We start from the raw sequence: 16,676 nt of genomic DNA on the forward strand, positions 1-16,676 counted from the left end.
CGCTGGTAGAACTTCTCTGGAAGCAAAAGCAGCATAGGCATAAGAATGTAGGGATCAGTGAAATAATGAGGACCACATTGAAAGCATGGGATATCCAAACACGAAAAGGAATAATGACCACTACGCTGTGACCCTTTACTCCCATATGCAGAAATCCACAGTTCCCCCCGGGGATGGAACAAGGGGCCTACGATAGCTGGGAGGAGGGGGGCATAACCAAAATAGGCGAGATGTTCATAGGAAAGGAAATTAGATCACTGGAATCCTGCATTATAGACGAAAAAATCCCCAAAAGTGATAGATATAGATATGAACAGTTAAAACACTGGCTGAACTCCCCGGAAATCACCGAAGCAGCAACCAGGGTTCGAGACATATATCATATCCAACACGGGGGAGAAAAAGTGGGTATCTATACTATATAAATTCATAAACACACAAGGAGAAGACATTAAATGGTCATATAGAATAAAATGGGGTAGAACGCTGGGGGTAGAACCAACGGATAAGCAGTGGGAGGACCTATGGAAGCAGATCCCCAGGATGACCCGCTCGGCACAAAGGGAAATGTGGGTAAAAATTATGACGCAATGGCACTATACCCCAGAGAGGCTCCATTCGATGTATCCAAACTCATCTTATCAATGCTGGAGGGGGTGTAATGAAGTGGGAACATGGAGACACATTTGGTGGGACTGCAAAGGTGTTAAACCCTTTTGGGAAGAAGTGAAAAGTGAAATGGGTAAAATATTCCCAGATGTGGGGCTGCTGGGGGAGGGAGTGTGGCTTTGTGGAATCAGAGACGATACAGCAAAACAATACAGCAAATCACAATGGAGAAGCTTTATGGGTCTACTCATAGCGGCATGGACCACTATAGCGCAGAATTGGAAGAACAAAAATACTCCACTGACCTGCACTTGGCTACGGAAAGTGTGGGCCCACATAACTATGGAGAAAATTACACACAAGATCCAAGGAACTGGAGACACATTCGGAAAGGAATGGGAAGGGATATTGCAATACCTGCAGTCAGACTTTATGGGTCAGTGGTGCCCTTTAAGGTTTCAGACATCTTCAATGCATAGGTGGAACAATGGACTTAATATTTCATCCGACCAGAGGGGAGGGAGGGGGGGGGTGGGAGGAGGGAAAGGTTTAATGTTAAATGTAATGGTACCGGCTTTATTTCAGTAAAACCAATAAACACAGTTTAAAAAAAAAAATCAGTTTCAAGCCGTGTTTAGCACTATACCCGTCTGCTTTAACACGTTCACATTCAGCTAGGTGTCTTATGATACGCAATGCCTATTTCTAATTCTAGGCACCAGTGTCATTCTCGTAACTCTAAATTAATATGGGAGAAAATTCTCATACTCATCAACGCTGACACATGTTTTAACATCATATGAAGATCCACAAATGTACTTATGAGAACTCCCGAAAAACGATTCCCAAAGTTCAGACTGGGCATAAAAAGTGTTTGATACGGTGCCATGGTCATCAAGCTAGACACCTTGACAAATTAAGCGGCAAAGGAGCAAGGTGAACACCACTATAGATTTAGGTGGCAATCCAAGTGAAAGCCCAAACATTACGTTCATGCCACCATGGGCAATTCACAGCTAAACATACTATCACTGCGTTCCGATGTTGTGTAGCCACTTTCCATTAAGAGAAGACCATGTGCCCTGCCTTTTGAAGAGCAACACTTCAGACAATGCCTGGCCATCGGGCTCTCACCAAGGGGGATTCAGGCAGGGGTCAAATCCTAATAATTAAAGTGGGGATACGCCTCAAAAAACAATGGGGTGATAGATCGCCAGAAATTAGCATATCAAGGTGAAATATGCACATTTCATTCAATTGGCTTTGCATCGAATGGCATTTGCCTTTCATAAAATCAACACGCACCCAAAACCAAGAGAGGATATTTTATTCTAATAGTGTTTTTGACAACGTTAAAAGGTATGCACGTTTTAAACTCCAAGAACCAATACAAATGTTTTCCCTGGAACTTGCAGTACCGAAATGTGACATTTTGCCTTTAGTTTGCTATTTCTCATCAGGTTACATAGTGCAGTGGTGGAGTTTGCGGCCTGCAAACCTGACAACTGTGGTTTGACCACCAAGGTTGGCTTATAATTATAAATTGAAAGAGGACATCCAATGTTTCTCATTTTAGCTGGGGGAGGGGGGCTTGGCTTAAGGGACCTGGATAACACCCCTGTAGCAACGAGAAACTACAGGACTTCGACAAAGGCTCGTCCAATCAAGTGAATTAGAGTCATATTGTAGACAAAATCTGTTTTGTTGCACTTTCCTAAAGGATATAAAAGGCTAACGGTTGTGACACTGTTATGGAAGACCTCCAATATATTCAGCTGAGGCAGCCACCTCTTGGTCTTTTAAATAAAAAAAACAAGAAGAAAAAAAGAATGACCTTTCTGTAGTGATGCAAGAGCAACAGAATCATAGGTTTTGTCAGCTCTATAGAGACTCAAAGCCCCAGAATCCAGGAAAAGGTTTCACGAAAATGTATTAAATTACATGTGCTCACATTCAAAAAAAGGGGCCATGACTCAACTATCACTTAATACCATTCTGTTAAGACATTGTGGTTTAGCTTGGATTGCATAATGGAATTGCTTGGATCCTCCATAAAAAGTTGACATCAAGGGGTGCAGTAGCGGCTGGAAAAGGAAAGTGTAATATTAGGCATAAAAAGAACAGTTATGGGTTTTGCATGGCCATGAGCAAGGACTGATGCAATATTAATCTGTACAAAACTGCTTCTCAACTACTTCTGTGTAAATGATCTGGAAGCACAGAAAACATGTAACAGTAAAGATTCCATATATATATTTTTTTAAAGGATATGATTCACCTGGAATTCTTACGCAAAAAGAAATTCAGCTGGTCTACTATGCCCTGAATCCAGCGTCTAGTCACAAATTGTATAACGTAGGAAATGACACAAACAAGTAATCCCCCACATGCAAGATCCTTCATGTCAGACTGCCAACATCTGTCGACATTCAGCATTCTGAAAGACGTGCACTGATCTTGCTGCTGATCACATGCGATCTATCCGTTTTCAGTATTCACTCTTCCAACAAGGCAGACTGCAAAACGTCCATATGGTTTTTCTTCAAGCAATGAAAATTGCTGCATTCATACATGCCTTGCTCATAAAAAAGAAGTCATTGCGAGAGACTAAGTGCCTAATCAATTCAATTTCAGTTTCCCTGCGGAATGCAGATTTCCATTTCTGCAATGTGCCACTTAAACTTTTAATTTGTAAACTCGGATGAAGCACTTGTGACTCATACCACTTCTGCCAGAGCCCTGGCCACAAAACCCCTTTTAGGAAATGCTCTGCATGGTACAGGAAATTCTGTGATCTTGCGCATTGAGTTCAAGGTAATTTAGCAGCGCTCTAAAGGTCACAGTCACTCTGTACACACATTTGTAGAAGAACGGCTATCTGAATCATGCCTCAGAACATTTGAGCTTTTTTAACGAACTTTGAAAGAAGCCCAATTCAAGAACCAGAACAAAAAAAACAAAAAAAGCCCACTTTTGGTGTATGGACAACAATTTACAAGTCTGCTTAAAACCATGCATTAGAATATCTAACATTATGCTAAAACTTCAGCACCACAAGTCACCTGTATTGAGCCTGGGGGGGTTACCTAAAGGATATCTTTGTACTTCCTAAATCAGCAATGAGGAAGTTGAGCAAGTTGCCTTCAACATGGTTGGTGCCCAACAGGGAATCTCTCAACAAGGCATCTGGGTTTCTGGACACAAACCGGATTGCCTTGAATGGGAAATTAAAGCCAGAAACTGGGGGCCCCACTTCGCTATTCAAATCTACAGCCTGCACAAGAAGGCGGCCTAAATGCCACATTGTCCTTTCTCGCCTCAGGGTGTTGGAGCAAAGAAAAAGTTCAGTCCTCATCAGTGGCAGACAAGTAGGGTGTGATGGGAACAAAGTTAAGTTCTGCAGCTGTATAATTGGACAGCAGGGTCTTACAAAGGATAGAATCTACAGCTAGTCCAAGTTGTAGGGGCTATTCTATAACCTTCACAAAAACTCAACTTTAAGAAGAATTACTCTTCACCAAACTGTTCACTAAAAATATACTAAGCCTAAAATAGGGAGGACAGTAAAATCGATGCTGAAAGTCGCCTTACAGAAAGCTCACCACCTTCATTTGTATTCCAGCATGTCACAACATGACATATGAGCAAATTAAGAATAATCAATCCTTTGAAACTATACCGCTCACCACACTCTAAAAATGTTCATACTTTACATCTCACTTAAAGGAAAAAATTATTTACAAGGCATACAAAATCTATTCTAAGCTCCTCAGTTCCACAAAAAAGTTCCGCGTTTGTGAAAAGAGTAGCTCACTGTAGTGACTACGGTACCCCTAATCAATAGACCCCTTTCTACCAGCTGATGAGGCGAAGGGACTAGACCTGCTTAATAGTAACCAGCTCAGGTACAGGAGGAGATGTATATGGGCACAAACCCATTACTGAAGTTCTAGGCATCAAAGGGCGCAGAAAGAATGCATAGCGGGGCATGGCTGATCCACTGGTGCTCAAAGCTCAAATTCTAGGCAAAGCATGCGCAAGTTGACCACCATGTAAAGCTTGTCACATGAAACGCAAGCCGAAAACTCTAGGTAAGCTGGAGATCAAAGCAATGACTGGTGCAACCGGATGCGCTGGGCTAGGCGTCCCGTCCTGCCCATGTGAAAAAAGGAACAGGCTTGTATTGCCCGAGAGCAGAGAAAGAAAAGCTCACCACGTCACACTAGCAAACCCACTTCCACAGCCATTTTAAATGGAAAGTTAATTTTTTTTGCTGTGCAAAAAAAAATTCTGTTCTATTGGACGAACACCCACAAGTACAGAAGAAAGGGGGCAGGACATGGAAGTATGCATTAATACTAGTTAGCAACCTTGCAAATACCCTTGTTGCGTCTCAACACCCAGAGTTCACAGTTCCCACAGTGGCCACAATTGAGAACTACAAACTGGGCCCCTGACCTGCACAACCATCTCTAGACTGAGGAGAAACCGGTGGTAGCATTTATCCAAATTTACATTTAGAATGCAACAGCACTGGCTCTGCATATAGACACAGAGGAAGAAAAACGTACCGGATGGTAATAGAATCATATACACTAACTTTGAACAATGGCCACCCTCACTGGTAGAACTTAACTACTTTCCTAACCTTAAGGACTGTTTTGACACCATGTCAAGCGAGTTAACGTTTCAACATTAAGTGTTTGCTGGTGTTTGAAACAGACCAATAAGATTGTCCCCATGCCGCTCCTCCTTGAATGGAAGATCCTTGTTGCTTGCTGTCCTAATGTTGTGAAGAGGTTATTGCAATGCTATGGCTTTGGTCACCAGGCCAAGACTTTATATAAGCTACTGAGATTACAGTATTATGCTGCTTTTCTGGTGTGGCAAACTATCCAGACTACTCACTGCTTAAAGCAGCACACTGGTGCCCTTATCACTCCCAAATGAAATCACTCCACTTGATGCAAAGTAGTGAGCAAGACCGTTCCAGGATACACTTCGTGCCTATTGTATTCCATGCCAATTAGCCAGTGAGGGGTATGTTTCCTTTCCCAAGTACAAGACAACAGACATTATTTATTTACGCAATATAGTTTTAGTCTACAACTTTACACATGTACAATAACAAGTATCAAAAAATCTCATTACATCATCGGATTATACTCAAAATCACTACATCCAAACAATTATTCAACATTACGCAAGCTATTTAAGACTCTTGGTAAATATAAACATGATTGAACATTAATATAAATTACAATGCATTACAATAGATTAGAATAAGAAAATAAGACCCTAGATGACCGAGAATAAATAGGTAAGTAGAAGTAGAAACGTGGAGATGGAAATAAAGTGCAGTACAAGCCTATTTCATTTTCAATAGAACGATTTAGTGCTGGATTTGCAATTACATTATGCCAAATTCAAGAGGTAGCCCCCTTCATACCGGACCATAACACCAATAGATTTGTGGGCCTCTTGATCATGTGTGGAGGTTAAGATTTTAACCACCAACTTCTTTACAAGGACATATGGAGCCCCGATGGTAGGTGTAAATGCATCTCTTCCAGAAAAGAGAATCCTTAATAGTGTCTAAGTGATGGATCTGTCAAGAATGCCCTTGTGTTCAGTCTACCTCTGTAGTTCTTTTAATAGGAATGAGGCAAATAGCTTCCCAGTACAGTCTAGCATTGATAGTAAACGAGTTGCCTCTAGGGTTCCAGTTTTTTTAAGAACCGGAATAAGGATTGCGGTTTTCCATGTGGATCTTTCCTTCCCAAAGTACCTTATCAAATTGAATCTTTAGTAGCATAGTCCAGAATTGGGTATTGTGTTTCAAAACTACATTGGACAGACCATCTGGTCCCGGGGTATTTGAAAAAATTAACCTCTTAATTTTTGACTTGATATCCTCCACTTTTACCTCAAAAGGTGGGTCTCAGGGTATAAAGTCCATCTGGCAAGAGGGAAAAGTCATAAGGGTGAAATTGCGCTCTGTGAAGGAGGCCACCCACGTATGCTCATTTATGGGGTTAATCATGCACAGTTTCTTGCATCCTTTAGCCTCACCCAAAAGGGACCAGATACTACAGCAGTCTCCACTGCAAAAAGCAGCTACCATGCATTGCCATTGGGTATCTCTATTGGATCTACACCACCAGCGAAGCCAGTTGCTGCAAGTGTTTTTTAGCTTTGTTAAGGACAGAATCCATCTCTCAAGGTCCACCATATCCATGCAAGACCAGAGTATCTCGGGGGTTCATCTGTGAAGTGGAAAGCTTAGCTCCAACGATGTTGCTTTCTGACTGAATGGTTAATCACAAGGTCCCCAGGGGGATTCACTGAAACCTGCAATGCGGGTCCCCCGACCCCCCCCACCCCCCTCCCCCCCCCCCCAAGTTTGAGAATAAGAGCGTCACCATCACTCCAGCCATTAGTACTAACCTTCAGATCTATCAGCCTCATCGTTGCCACAGTTTACAAAGATCTAATCGAAAGTGGCACAAGCACTACCCCCTCCATCAGGTTTACCCCCCCCTCCCCAGTGTGTCGCCATTAGTGGGACCATTCACAATTTCAGGTTCCCAGCTAAGGAAAAACGTCAACCAGCATAATCCTTCATTATCAAAAGAAATCATCTGAGTCTATGCATTCCCTGGAGAACGTGCAACGCTCTACGATTGCAGGTACAGAAATCTTTCTTGGCATCTCGAACAGATTCTACTTTTCAGGCGGGCACTCCTACACAGCCATCACACAGTTAAAAGAAAACATTAAAAAAAACAAAGCCAAGATTGTCAGGAGAAGGTGTTCATTTATGTGGAAGTAAGCCAGGGCCTTTAGCAAAAACAAAACAAAAAACCACAAACAAATCTAACCTATAGCCCCTCCCCTCACACCCCCCCAATGATCACTTTATATAAGTTTGAATTGACTATATTCCGTAAGACTTGGCCTCCCATAAATCATTAAATCCAAATTAAGGTTGATTTTAACGGAGTACCACTGAAATCGGTAAAAGCCACGATGAAGCACTACATAAAGGTACATGATATATATCCCATGGATTTATGGCAGGATGAAGGGCAGAATCTGCCCTGCCAATATTCAAACCTGTGTCATGCAAGCTGCACACAGATACCTGGTGCAAGCGCTAAACTCGCTTTAACACCTTGCAAAGATATTTGGAGGAGACCACAGAAAGGCCTTCACAACAGAATTCCACAAATAAAAACTCTGGTGACAATTTCAGTGCCTGCTTTTTGGCACTATACATCACAAAGATGGTCCTGGCTTTGACCTGCAAGGGTACATTAACAGTTTAGGCCTTGCTGCATGTCAGTTGAACAGGTTTGAGGCGGTACTTTTGACATAAATGCCCATCTCAACCTATTCCTATTCAGGTGACTTTTTAATCCTACTGTTAAACTTCATCCTTGGTCAAAAAATAAAATAATCAGATGTGGGTTGGTGCACAGATCCATTTTATAAATGTATCTCTTTAAACCCCCCCCCCCCCCCGCCCCAAGGCTCGAAATTGCGTGGAGCCATTTAGCTCTTCTTGTGGCCGAATGGAGCTGGATGGTCTTAAAACCAAGGGTTACTCTAGATGCCATGGGCCAGCTATTGCCATACATGTGTATTAGTTCTGTGTGTTTGGGAATGTGAACAAACATGAAACATCTAAAAGCGATAAAAAAAAGCATAATAGGTTATTGCTTCCATTCAATTTGAAAATGGAATTTGTGGCCCGCTCTACACAAGCCCATCATTACCCGAGAGCGTTCCCAGGTACTGGGCGACGAGATCCTACTTTGGGCCTCTGCAAACCCCTTCTAAATATTTAGTTCATTGAATTTTCATACAAACCACGTGCTAGATATCTGCAGGACTGGATAGTTTGCATAATCTAGGTCCAAAATGGCTTCAGGTAGCATGCCTTCAAGAATGAACCGTGTGCTTCCACCTGCAGAACAGGAGCCAGAAGGAATATACCAGTAGCCTTAAGTCCATTCCTTTGAGAATGCACCATTTCATGTGTCGTAAAAATAACCTGTTCCCCCCCCCACTCCTGTGACGGATCTCACTTGCTGCTGCTTAGCCAACACAGCCCCAATCCCCACAGCCCCTCTTAAATCCTCTTACTTGTAGGGAAGATTGCTGCCTTCGACATACTGCACATAGCCACGTTATCAGGATTCACAAACCCCATAGAGATTTCTCCACAAAGGCTTGTAAATAAAACCTTTCAAAAGCGGTGCGTATGCCTTGAACCCCCTAAATGGGGTTTTCTAAAAACTTCATAATCCTCAGATCACCAGGCCTGCAACCTTCTTGATCTTCGCTTATCTGTAGGGCATCTGGTTTCAGTTGCCTCAAAGCACCCATCAACCTAGAGCTGGTAACTAATCCTCACCTCTACACATCATACAGATTCCTTCATTTTGGCAGGCGCCTCCAAACTAGCCATCACATCCTTTCCAACTCGTGGAACCTTTTAAGCGGTTTCAGTGAAGCAACCCAGTTATGGGATGAGATACATTACCACTGAGCACTTTATCATACGGATGTATGCTTTGACAATAAAGCACATTGCACATTCCACAACATTGCTGAGAAAATAGTCAGTTCATTGTAACCCAAGCAGGAGTGTTTCAGTGAGGTGGTTCAGCTTGTAACCCAAGGCACACAGACAGCATAGCTGGGAAGAATGTATGGTCTTGTTATTTGGTATTTATAGTGGTCTTCCGTTACCGGACCTTGTCCATGAAGTGGCTTATTGTGACCACCCGAGTGTGTTGTCAGACCTTAGTCTGAGGTGGTGATAGAAAAGGGGATCAGCCAGTGGACAATTTAGTGAGGGTAAAACACATGAGGTGATGAGGAGGGAACATGGTTGTGTTAGCAGGAATGCGTGTTTTTTTAGCTGTGATTAGATATTGATAAGCACGAGTGTAGTAATGTGCAAACATATTACAAGCCAAGGTTTAACTGTTGGCAGTAGCTAGACCAGACGGCTAAAAATTCGCACATCAACAGATTATGCTTTGAAAAATTAGACATCTCATTCAATTCTATTCTTCCTGATCATTTTCAGAAAATCTGAAGTTCTTTAAAAGAATCAAAGACAGGTGAATCAGCATATACTGAAGGTAATGAAAACACAAAATTATCTGTAGGGTTGTGAGCGTCAGAATGATGCCCTTTGCAGTCAAACTGCTACTTTATGTTCCGAAGACCGATTAACTACTTTAAGCTTGTACTGTGGCAGGTTTTTCACTTCGATTTCCGTTGTCTATGGAGACCCACAAGGGTGGGGCCTTCTCCACTATCCCGTCATACCAAGATATCGCTGTCAACATTATGCCCTTCCTGGTACCAGACAGGGGAACTGACAAGAGTACCTCTTGCCATGGGGTCTTCGGTCACCACCAAACAGTTTATATTCCCTCCCAGACTCAACCACAGCCTGACAACTGATGAACCACTAAAGGGGGCTAGCAACAGATACTAATTACCGTGACAAAAGTTGGGGTGTTGGTTTATTTATTGCAATTTTGTAATTGACGCAGAACGTTCAATAGCCCAACTACAGCTTAGTTCTAAACATAAGGACGGAATAGCCCTAAATCTACACATGTGCATGCAAGAAGGAAGCATTTTTGAAACGTGGTGCTGGTCACAGAACCTATAACAGAGTTCACGTCTTCACCTTTTGACCTCTAGACATGACGTCAGTTTTAAAATTTAAAAACTGAAGTTTAAAATAAATAATTTAGCATTTATATAGCGCTACGAACCCTCAGGTATCTGAGCGTGGCTTATTACCACCCACAGTGTGTGTTGTGCTCATTTATCGACCTCCGAAGGATGAAAAGTTGAGTTTGGCCCTGCCGGGATTTGAATCTGCATCAGCAGGCTCTGCACAGATGTCAAAGCGAGCGCTCTACTCCCTGTGCCATCAGAACCGGCTAAAATGTTGCAGATTTGAGCAAATTCAACTTCACCTAATCGGGAATGCAAATATTACAGGACATTATAACAATAAATAAGATGTGGTAAACTATTTCCAGAGTGATGAACACTAAAAGTTGTCAACAATTTGAAAGAAACCCAAAAGGAAGTCAAGCTGCTGTTCATTTGCTAGGCTTGCTGCAACTTTAACCTGACCATAGTCCAGTGGCCATAAGCACAGATGCTGCAAGGCGCGATTCTGGATGCAGGAGCTCCAGATCAGAGGACCCTTACAAATGACTTGTCAGGTTGACCCCACCCACAAACCCGCGTCTTAGAGGAAAGAGTACAATGCTCCTGCTTGATCACAAAGAACGTCAGCGAGTAAGGCTTAATAAAATCAATGCCTCTTAATGATGTCACTGACATTTGTGTAAAGGACTGACCATGCAGATTCAATTCTAATGAGATTGAACATTACGTACCGCTCTGAACAACACTAAAAAGAAAGAAACACATAAATGACATGTATTCTTGCTTTAACAACATTCAGTTACCGCCCAGTCAACAAAAATGAACAAAAAGTGCCCAGGCCAACAAAGATTTAGACGGACACATAGCTCGAGAGAATAGCTCAAGGGCAACGCGCTCGCCGTGGAAGCAAGACTACATGGAGTAACATAGGTTCAATCCCCGCATCCGTGCTTAGAAACCTCTGGGTATTAAGTGTGTTATAAATAACCAATTATATAATAAATATATTAATTTTAATAAAAGTGGCAGTTAAAATGCGATTAAGAGCGTGCACTTACTGACATCATCTTCATGATAAATGACAGAATGAAACGGCATGGCTTTATCTCCAATATATCTCTCCGAAGGTTCAACATAAAAGGTGCCCCGTTGAGTTTGGATGAACCCTTCAAACCTTCCATCGACAACTGATCCATGGCTAAAGCTTCCTTTTTCACCTGCCAAAAGTAAAGAAAGATTCATCAGAAAATGCACTTTTAACTTCAAATGCTCCTGTTGTGGAAAAGCAAAACGAGTGTCTCATTAAGCGCATGTGGCTGTGTCATCACTACCAAGACCCGTCTAGGAACCTAAAATTACAATATTAAAGCAACTAAGACATTTGCTTATGAAGTAAAAATTGTCCCTGCCGTTCATTATTTCAGCAGGTTACATACCTAGAACAGGATCCCCTGTAGTTTGACCATAAAGACCAAGTTTAATGTGGTATTCCACATTGGAACATCTCGGCATGACCAAAACGTCAAACCACGGCAGGCTACAAATGCTCAGTGTTCTTTACTACACAGATTTCGACCACGAAAGTACAGCACAAGATCCTAATAGATTACATTGAAAAATCACTCCATATGGAGAGGCTGGGGCTCCCTATATATCAGAACGAGGATTGCCTTGGTTCTCGAACACAAAATGCAACACGTGTGCATCCGAAGACCACCATTTTCGATTAACTCAAGAGGTCTTTATGGTTGGATAGCACCATGTCCTTTGGCTATTTCGGATGTCAGAGGACGGCACCACCAGACGGGTACATGCTCATGATGGTAAACTGAGTGGGTCCAGCTGAAAAGAACTTGCTGGTAAAAATGCTAGGGTTTGCAGGATTATCAAGCCCACATCAGGGTATAGGTAGTAGAGCTGTATCCGGATTACTGCAAAACGGTACAAAGATATTACGGGAAGAAAACGGTTGTAAACGTATTTCCTGGGATTGCATACTCTGTCATTGAAGAACATTGCCATGTTGCTGCATTTCAGCAGACACGTACTGTGCTCGTCAATGCACTGAAGTTGAAATCATGCCTCGGGATGCTTAGTTGCTTACAGCTCATAGGCTTCGCTTAACTAGATGAGATTTCTGAAATGTTCGGTGTGGCGAGGTGTACCTTTATTTACTGCCAAAGCATGTGATGATTTGTCGCTTGGCATGGCAATTACCTGTACAACAGCAATGACCGTTTGGACTTCCTTGACACTTGTGGTGCTGATGACATTGCAGTTATAGCATGCTATTGTAAAGGGTAGGAGGTGTGTGCATAAAATGTCAGAGCAAATGTGGGCTTAGTAAACGACCATTTTAGAGTTAGATGGCATGAGGGGAAGGGTGGGTGGTGAAAGCAGTAGGTTTTCCGTTTAGTGTGGACTTTGAAGACATCCGGAATCTGATGTGGGGTAGAGCGCTCTAGGGCCGGCAGCCGATTGCATAAGGCTACACTGCTTGGTGATGGGATAAGGCCAGGAGGTTGGCATCAAAGAGCCGGACAGGGTATAATTCTGAATATGGTCAATGCTTTCGAGGAGGTATGCAGGAGCAGACCCATCCATACATTTTTAGGAAAGGCAGAGAATGTTCATGTTGATTGCGTGAATTGGAGGGGAGCCTTCAGAGTTGGGACTCCTATGGGCTGGAGTTTCTAACTTGCCATTTGTTCCTTTTTAAAGCACAAGAGTCTCCCAGCAGTCTCTTGGTACTCTGAGCTGAAATGTTGGAAGAGGGGCCAAGTTACTAGAGATGAAGCCAGGCCTTAGGTTAGGTAGCGGAACTAAAGGTAATCTTCCTGTGCTCCCAAACAGAAAGGTAACCAGTTTCATTATTTGCAGCTAAAAACGGGGAACATTTGCCAGGGGGCTATTGCCAGGAAATGTAGTATAGGCCATACAAAGTGACAAATTCAATACTGCAAATAAACGGCAATCATGCAGTGCAGAGAAATACGTTCACAAAATGAAAAAGGCAAAGAAAAAGAAAATGGGGTGTGTCCGAATAAAGATCAGTTGAAGATTGGCAATCTGCTTTTTGGGTTAGCCAAGGAACACAAAGCTGGAAAATTCGATCATGGGGGATAACAACGCATTAAAAGTTGTAATATAAGGATCTTGTGAATACAATTCTTACCACGCTGGCGCAGAATACAGAAACGCTAATCTCCGGTTTAGAGGGCATCCAACCATATCTTCTGCACAGCCACAAGCCAGCTGATCAGTGGGCACTGACCCATGCTCGATTTAATTCTTTATGGCTTGGGATGAAAACAAAGAATTGGTCGGGCATGGAACAGTCCACAGCTTGTCAATGCTGTGATTGGCCAGAGGAAGATCTTTTACACTTTGCAATGTTTTGTCCAGCTTATCAGGACCTAAGAAAAAGGACCATTGCACCTCTGCTCAAAAATGCTGGTTTCATCCAGGGCAGACCCGGCTTGATCTTTCGGCTGCGTGCTGAAGCTACCCGAGTTGCATGGCGCGGTTTACAATTTTTAAGAAAAACCTGGTATCGGCGGAACAAATTGCTTGTACAATGAGATAGCACATGCATTTTAGCATGTTACTCTGTTTTTATACTTTTCTGTATGAATTATGCTTTACATGGGCTTTTTTTTATTATGTTTAAACATTGTAAATACTTTTATGCATGTTTGTAATTCGGTTTATGGATTTTCTTCCAAATAAACTTTACCGATGAACAGAAACTGAAAAACCAGGACCTAGTAACAGTTTATATGCAGAGTAAACTAGAGTCCAGGATATCAGGAGGGCAACATTGTTTAACCCAAAGGAGTAGATTTATCTCCTGGGGTTATAGTAGCAAACTGCATTTGGGCGTCAGGAGTTCAATTTGCGTGGTTTTCTTTGCATGGAGTCTAGTTTTCAGCTACGAGGCAACCAAATGGGTGCTAGATAAGCAAAAAAGCCAACAGCTAGGTGTTCTAGAGTGATGAGTAGCTTTCTAAAAGCCTACCTGGGCACATTAGGGTGCAAACTGGAGACAGTAACCAGGGACAACAGTGAAACTCAGCCCGAGTGGGCATGCGGGCAGCACTGTAGGCACAGAAGAACGAATCTGGTTGAAGTTGCCTGAATAAAGGCAGTGGAGATGGTGAAATAACGTGGGAAGCATGAGTCTAGGAGACACAATCGATTAAAACATGTAAAAAAATTGATTTCAGGAACTAGCCCAGAAGAGTGGAACTAGCAAATACATCAATTCAAAACATCTACAAACAATGACACACATACACTATATTAAATGTATCACACAAAATAGCAAATAAAAATCAGTAGAAAAACCATTACAAGTATAGACGCCTGGATTGTTTGCGCTGGTTCCAGCACATCGAACTTTTGATTTGAACCACCAAGCCTTTGTCAGATGCTCGAAACTGCAAAGGAAACATCTTCGTGACACTTCATTTTACAAACCAGTGATGCACTGGGAAAGCAAGCTTGGCGTTTACAGAGAACCGGAAATCTCCACCTTTTCCGCTACTGTAAATAAATAGTTTAGGCAGCCAAGAAGGAAGTGGGTTATTGTTTCAGTCACAGCTGGGCAAAAAGGGGTTTTATTGGAGGGATTAGTGGACCAGGTGTGCGACTACTCAGCCACCGGAAAGATTTTCAAGCAAAACTATGTACAATGCTCTGTTAACAGCAGGGTATATATATTTCAAATATTCCGACGTTCGATCAACATTATCTATAACAAAGCCAGGAAACCTTGACTGGGTAGTGGTCGCTAGCATTTCTGTTTGTATATATAGAACATTGAGCTTGCTCTTCATGTCTATTTATTTTTTATTTATTTTGCATTTTTAAAGCGCTCGCACAGCCTGCGGGCATCAAGGTGCTGTTACAAGAATTTTATTGTTTTAGTTGCGTAGTTTTTGTCTAAGTTGCGTATTTATAACGCGCTTAAATACCCAGAGGTTTCTAAGCGCGGACCATGGTTGCCATCACCATGTTTTTTTGAAAATGGCAACAATTTCAGATGTTCACGAACTAGCAGGTACATGGTTTTACCCCCCTAATCCCCCTCTCCCCCCCAAAAAAACATGTTAAAATTGAGATCCAGACGACGGGCTCCTCTTTCATTAGGTCTATGGGAATTCTATCTGGCCTGACGTCTTGCCTTTTTTCTTTGAGAAGAGTGCAGTCATGACCTCAGCTTCCGGAACTAATTCCCAGCGCGCACAACATGGTGTATCGAGAGTGCTGTTTATGGGGAAAGACTGCCTCTCATTCACGTGTACCTACATTGCTTCTGCTTCGAGATTCACTTATTGGAAATGTACTTCCATTCTATCACTGGTACATGTGAACTTCAATCGGAGCTCAATTTACCACAACATCGAATGGTTACTTGCTTTAATTGGCCTTGTCCAATACTTTTCTGCAGGCCAAGCTCTGGCCACGCCCCCTACTTGAACTCAACCCATAAATACTATGGGTCGCGCGTGCAACGAGGGCATGGAGGGTGCCGTGTGCGCTCGTTAGCTGTGAAGCTTGCAGCACTCCTGTGTCACTCACCGCCCTAGACATCACCCTCTAAATACCCTAGGTGTTGCTTAAATGGCTTAACTACTACCATGCCGGCAGATGCAAAAACTTTACTTTAGGCGGATCTGACCACCATACCTGGCCCCACACTCACTGAATTAGCTTCTCCGACGAGGTTTCCTCATTTCAAAGCTAAAAAGCGTTTGAGATCCATAAACACCAACATTGAAGCGCTTTGGGCTGCTGCTTCGCTCTCTGCACAAGCAGTGGGGCAACCAGCAATCAATGCCACACCCACCCCAAAGATGAAAACAATGAATACTGAGCTGGGAACTCTAGCGGCTGCTTCCTTCAAAGAGCGCCAGACTCCTCCTAGTAACCCCTTAACAATCCCCATCAGTGCCCTTGCTCCGAGCGTCACCAATAATTGGAAGGACCTTCCATTTTGGATAAACCTGAGGTACGAGCATATGCACAGGTCCCTTGCTGCTGAAATGAACACCATTGTGACTCAAGACCAGCTGTCTTTCCCTCCGCCTGTGTCAACCCTAGGTTGCTCAATATCTACATTGAAAGTAGCAATTAAACTACCATCTAATGCGCTCAACTTCCATGAACCTGCTTCACCATCGGCTTGCATACCTTAGTGAGCATTGTCTCAATCACCTAATCTGTACCCTGATTCCACATCAGCCTCGTCAACTTCAACGCCATCTAATCACGCACTCTTCTCCAAGCTAGTTGCTAGACCTTCATTTGGGTTCCATCTACAAGCTCCTGCACCCTAAGAAGTGGCGTTCAAC

At 42.8% G+C, this 16,676-nt stretch overlaps 1 protein-coding gene across 1 annotated transcript in view; it reads right to left on the reverse strand.

The window, feature by feature from the left end:
* Nucleotides 1–16,676, reverse strand: part of ADAM10 (ADAM metallopeptidase domain 10) — a 1,301,929-nt gene that overhangs the window by 775,696 nt on the left and 509,557 nt on the right. Inside the window, exon 4 of the mRNA XM_069624354.1 lies at nucleotides 11,379–11,537. Coding sequence (XP_069480455.1) covers nucleotides 11,379–11,537 — 159 coding nt within the window. The remainder of the gene's footprint in view (nucleotides 1–11,378; nucleotides 11,538–16,676) is intronic.

This window comes from Ambystoma mexicanum, chromosome 11, assembly GCF_040938575.1.
Source record: "Ambystoma mexicanum isolate Mex_15411 chromosome 11, UKY_AmexF1_1, whole genome shotgun sequence".
NCBI classification, from domain to species: Eukaryota; Metazoa; Chordata; class Amphibia; order Caudata; family Ambystomatidae; genus Ambystoma; species Ambystoma mexicanum.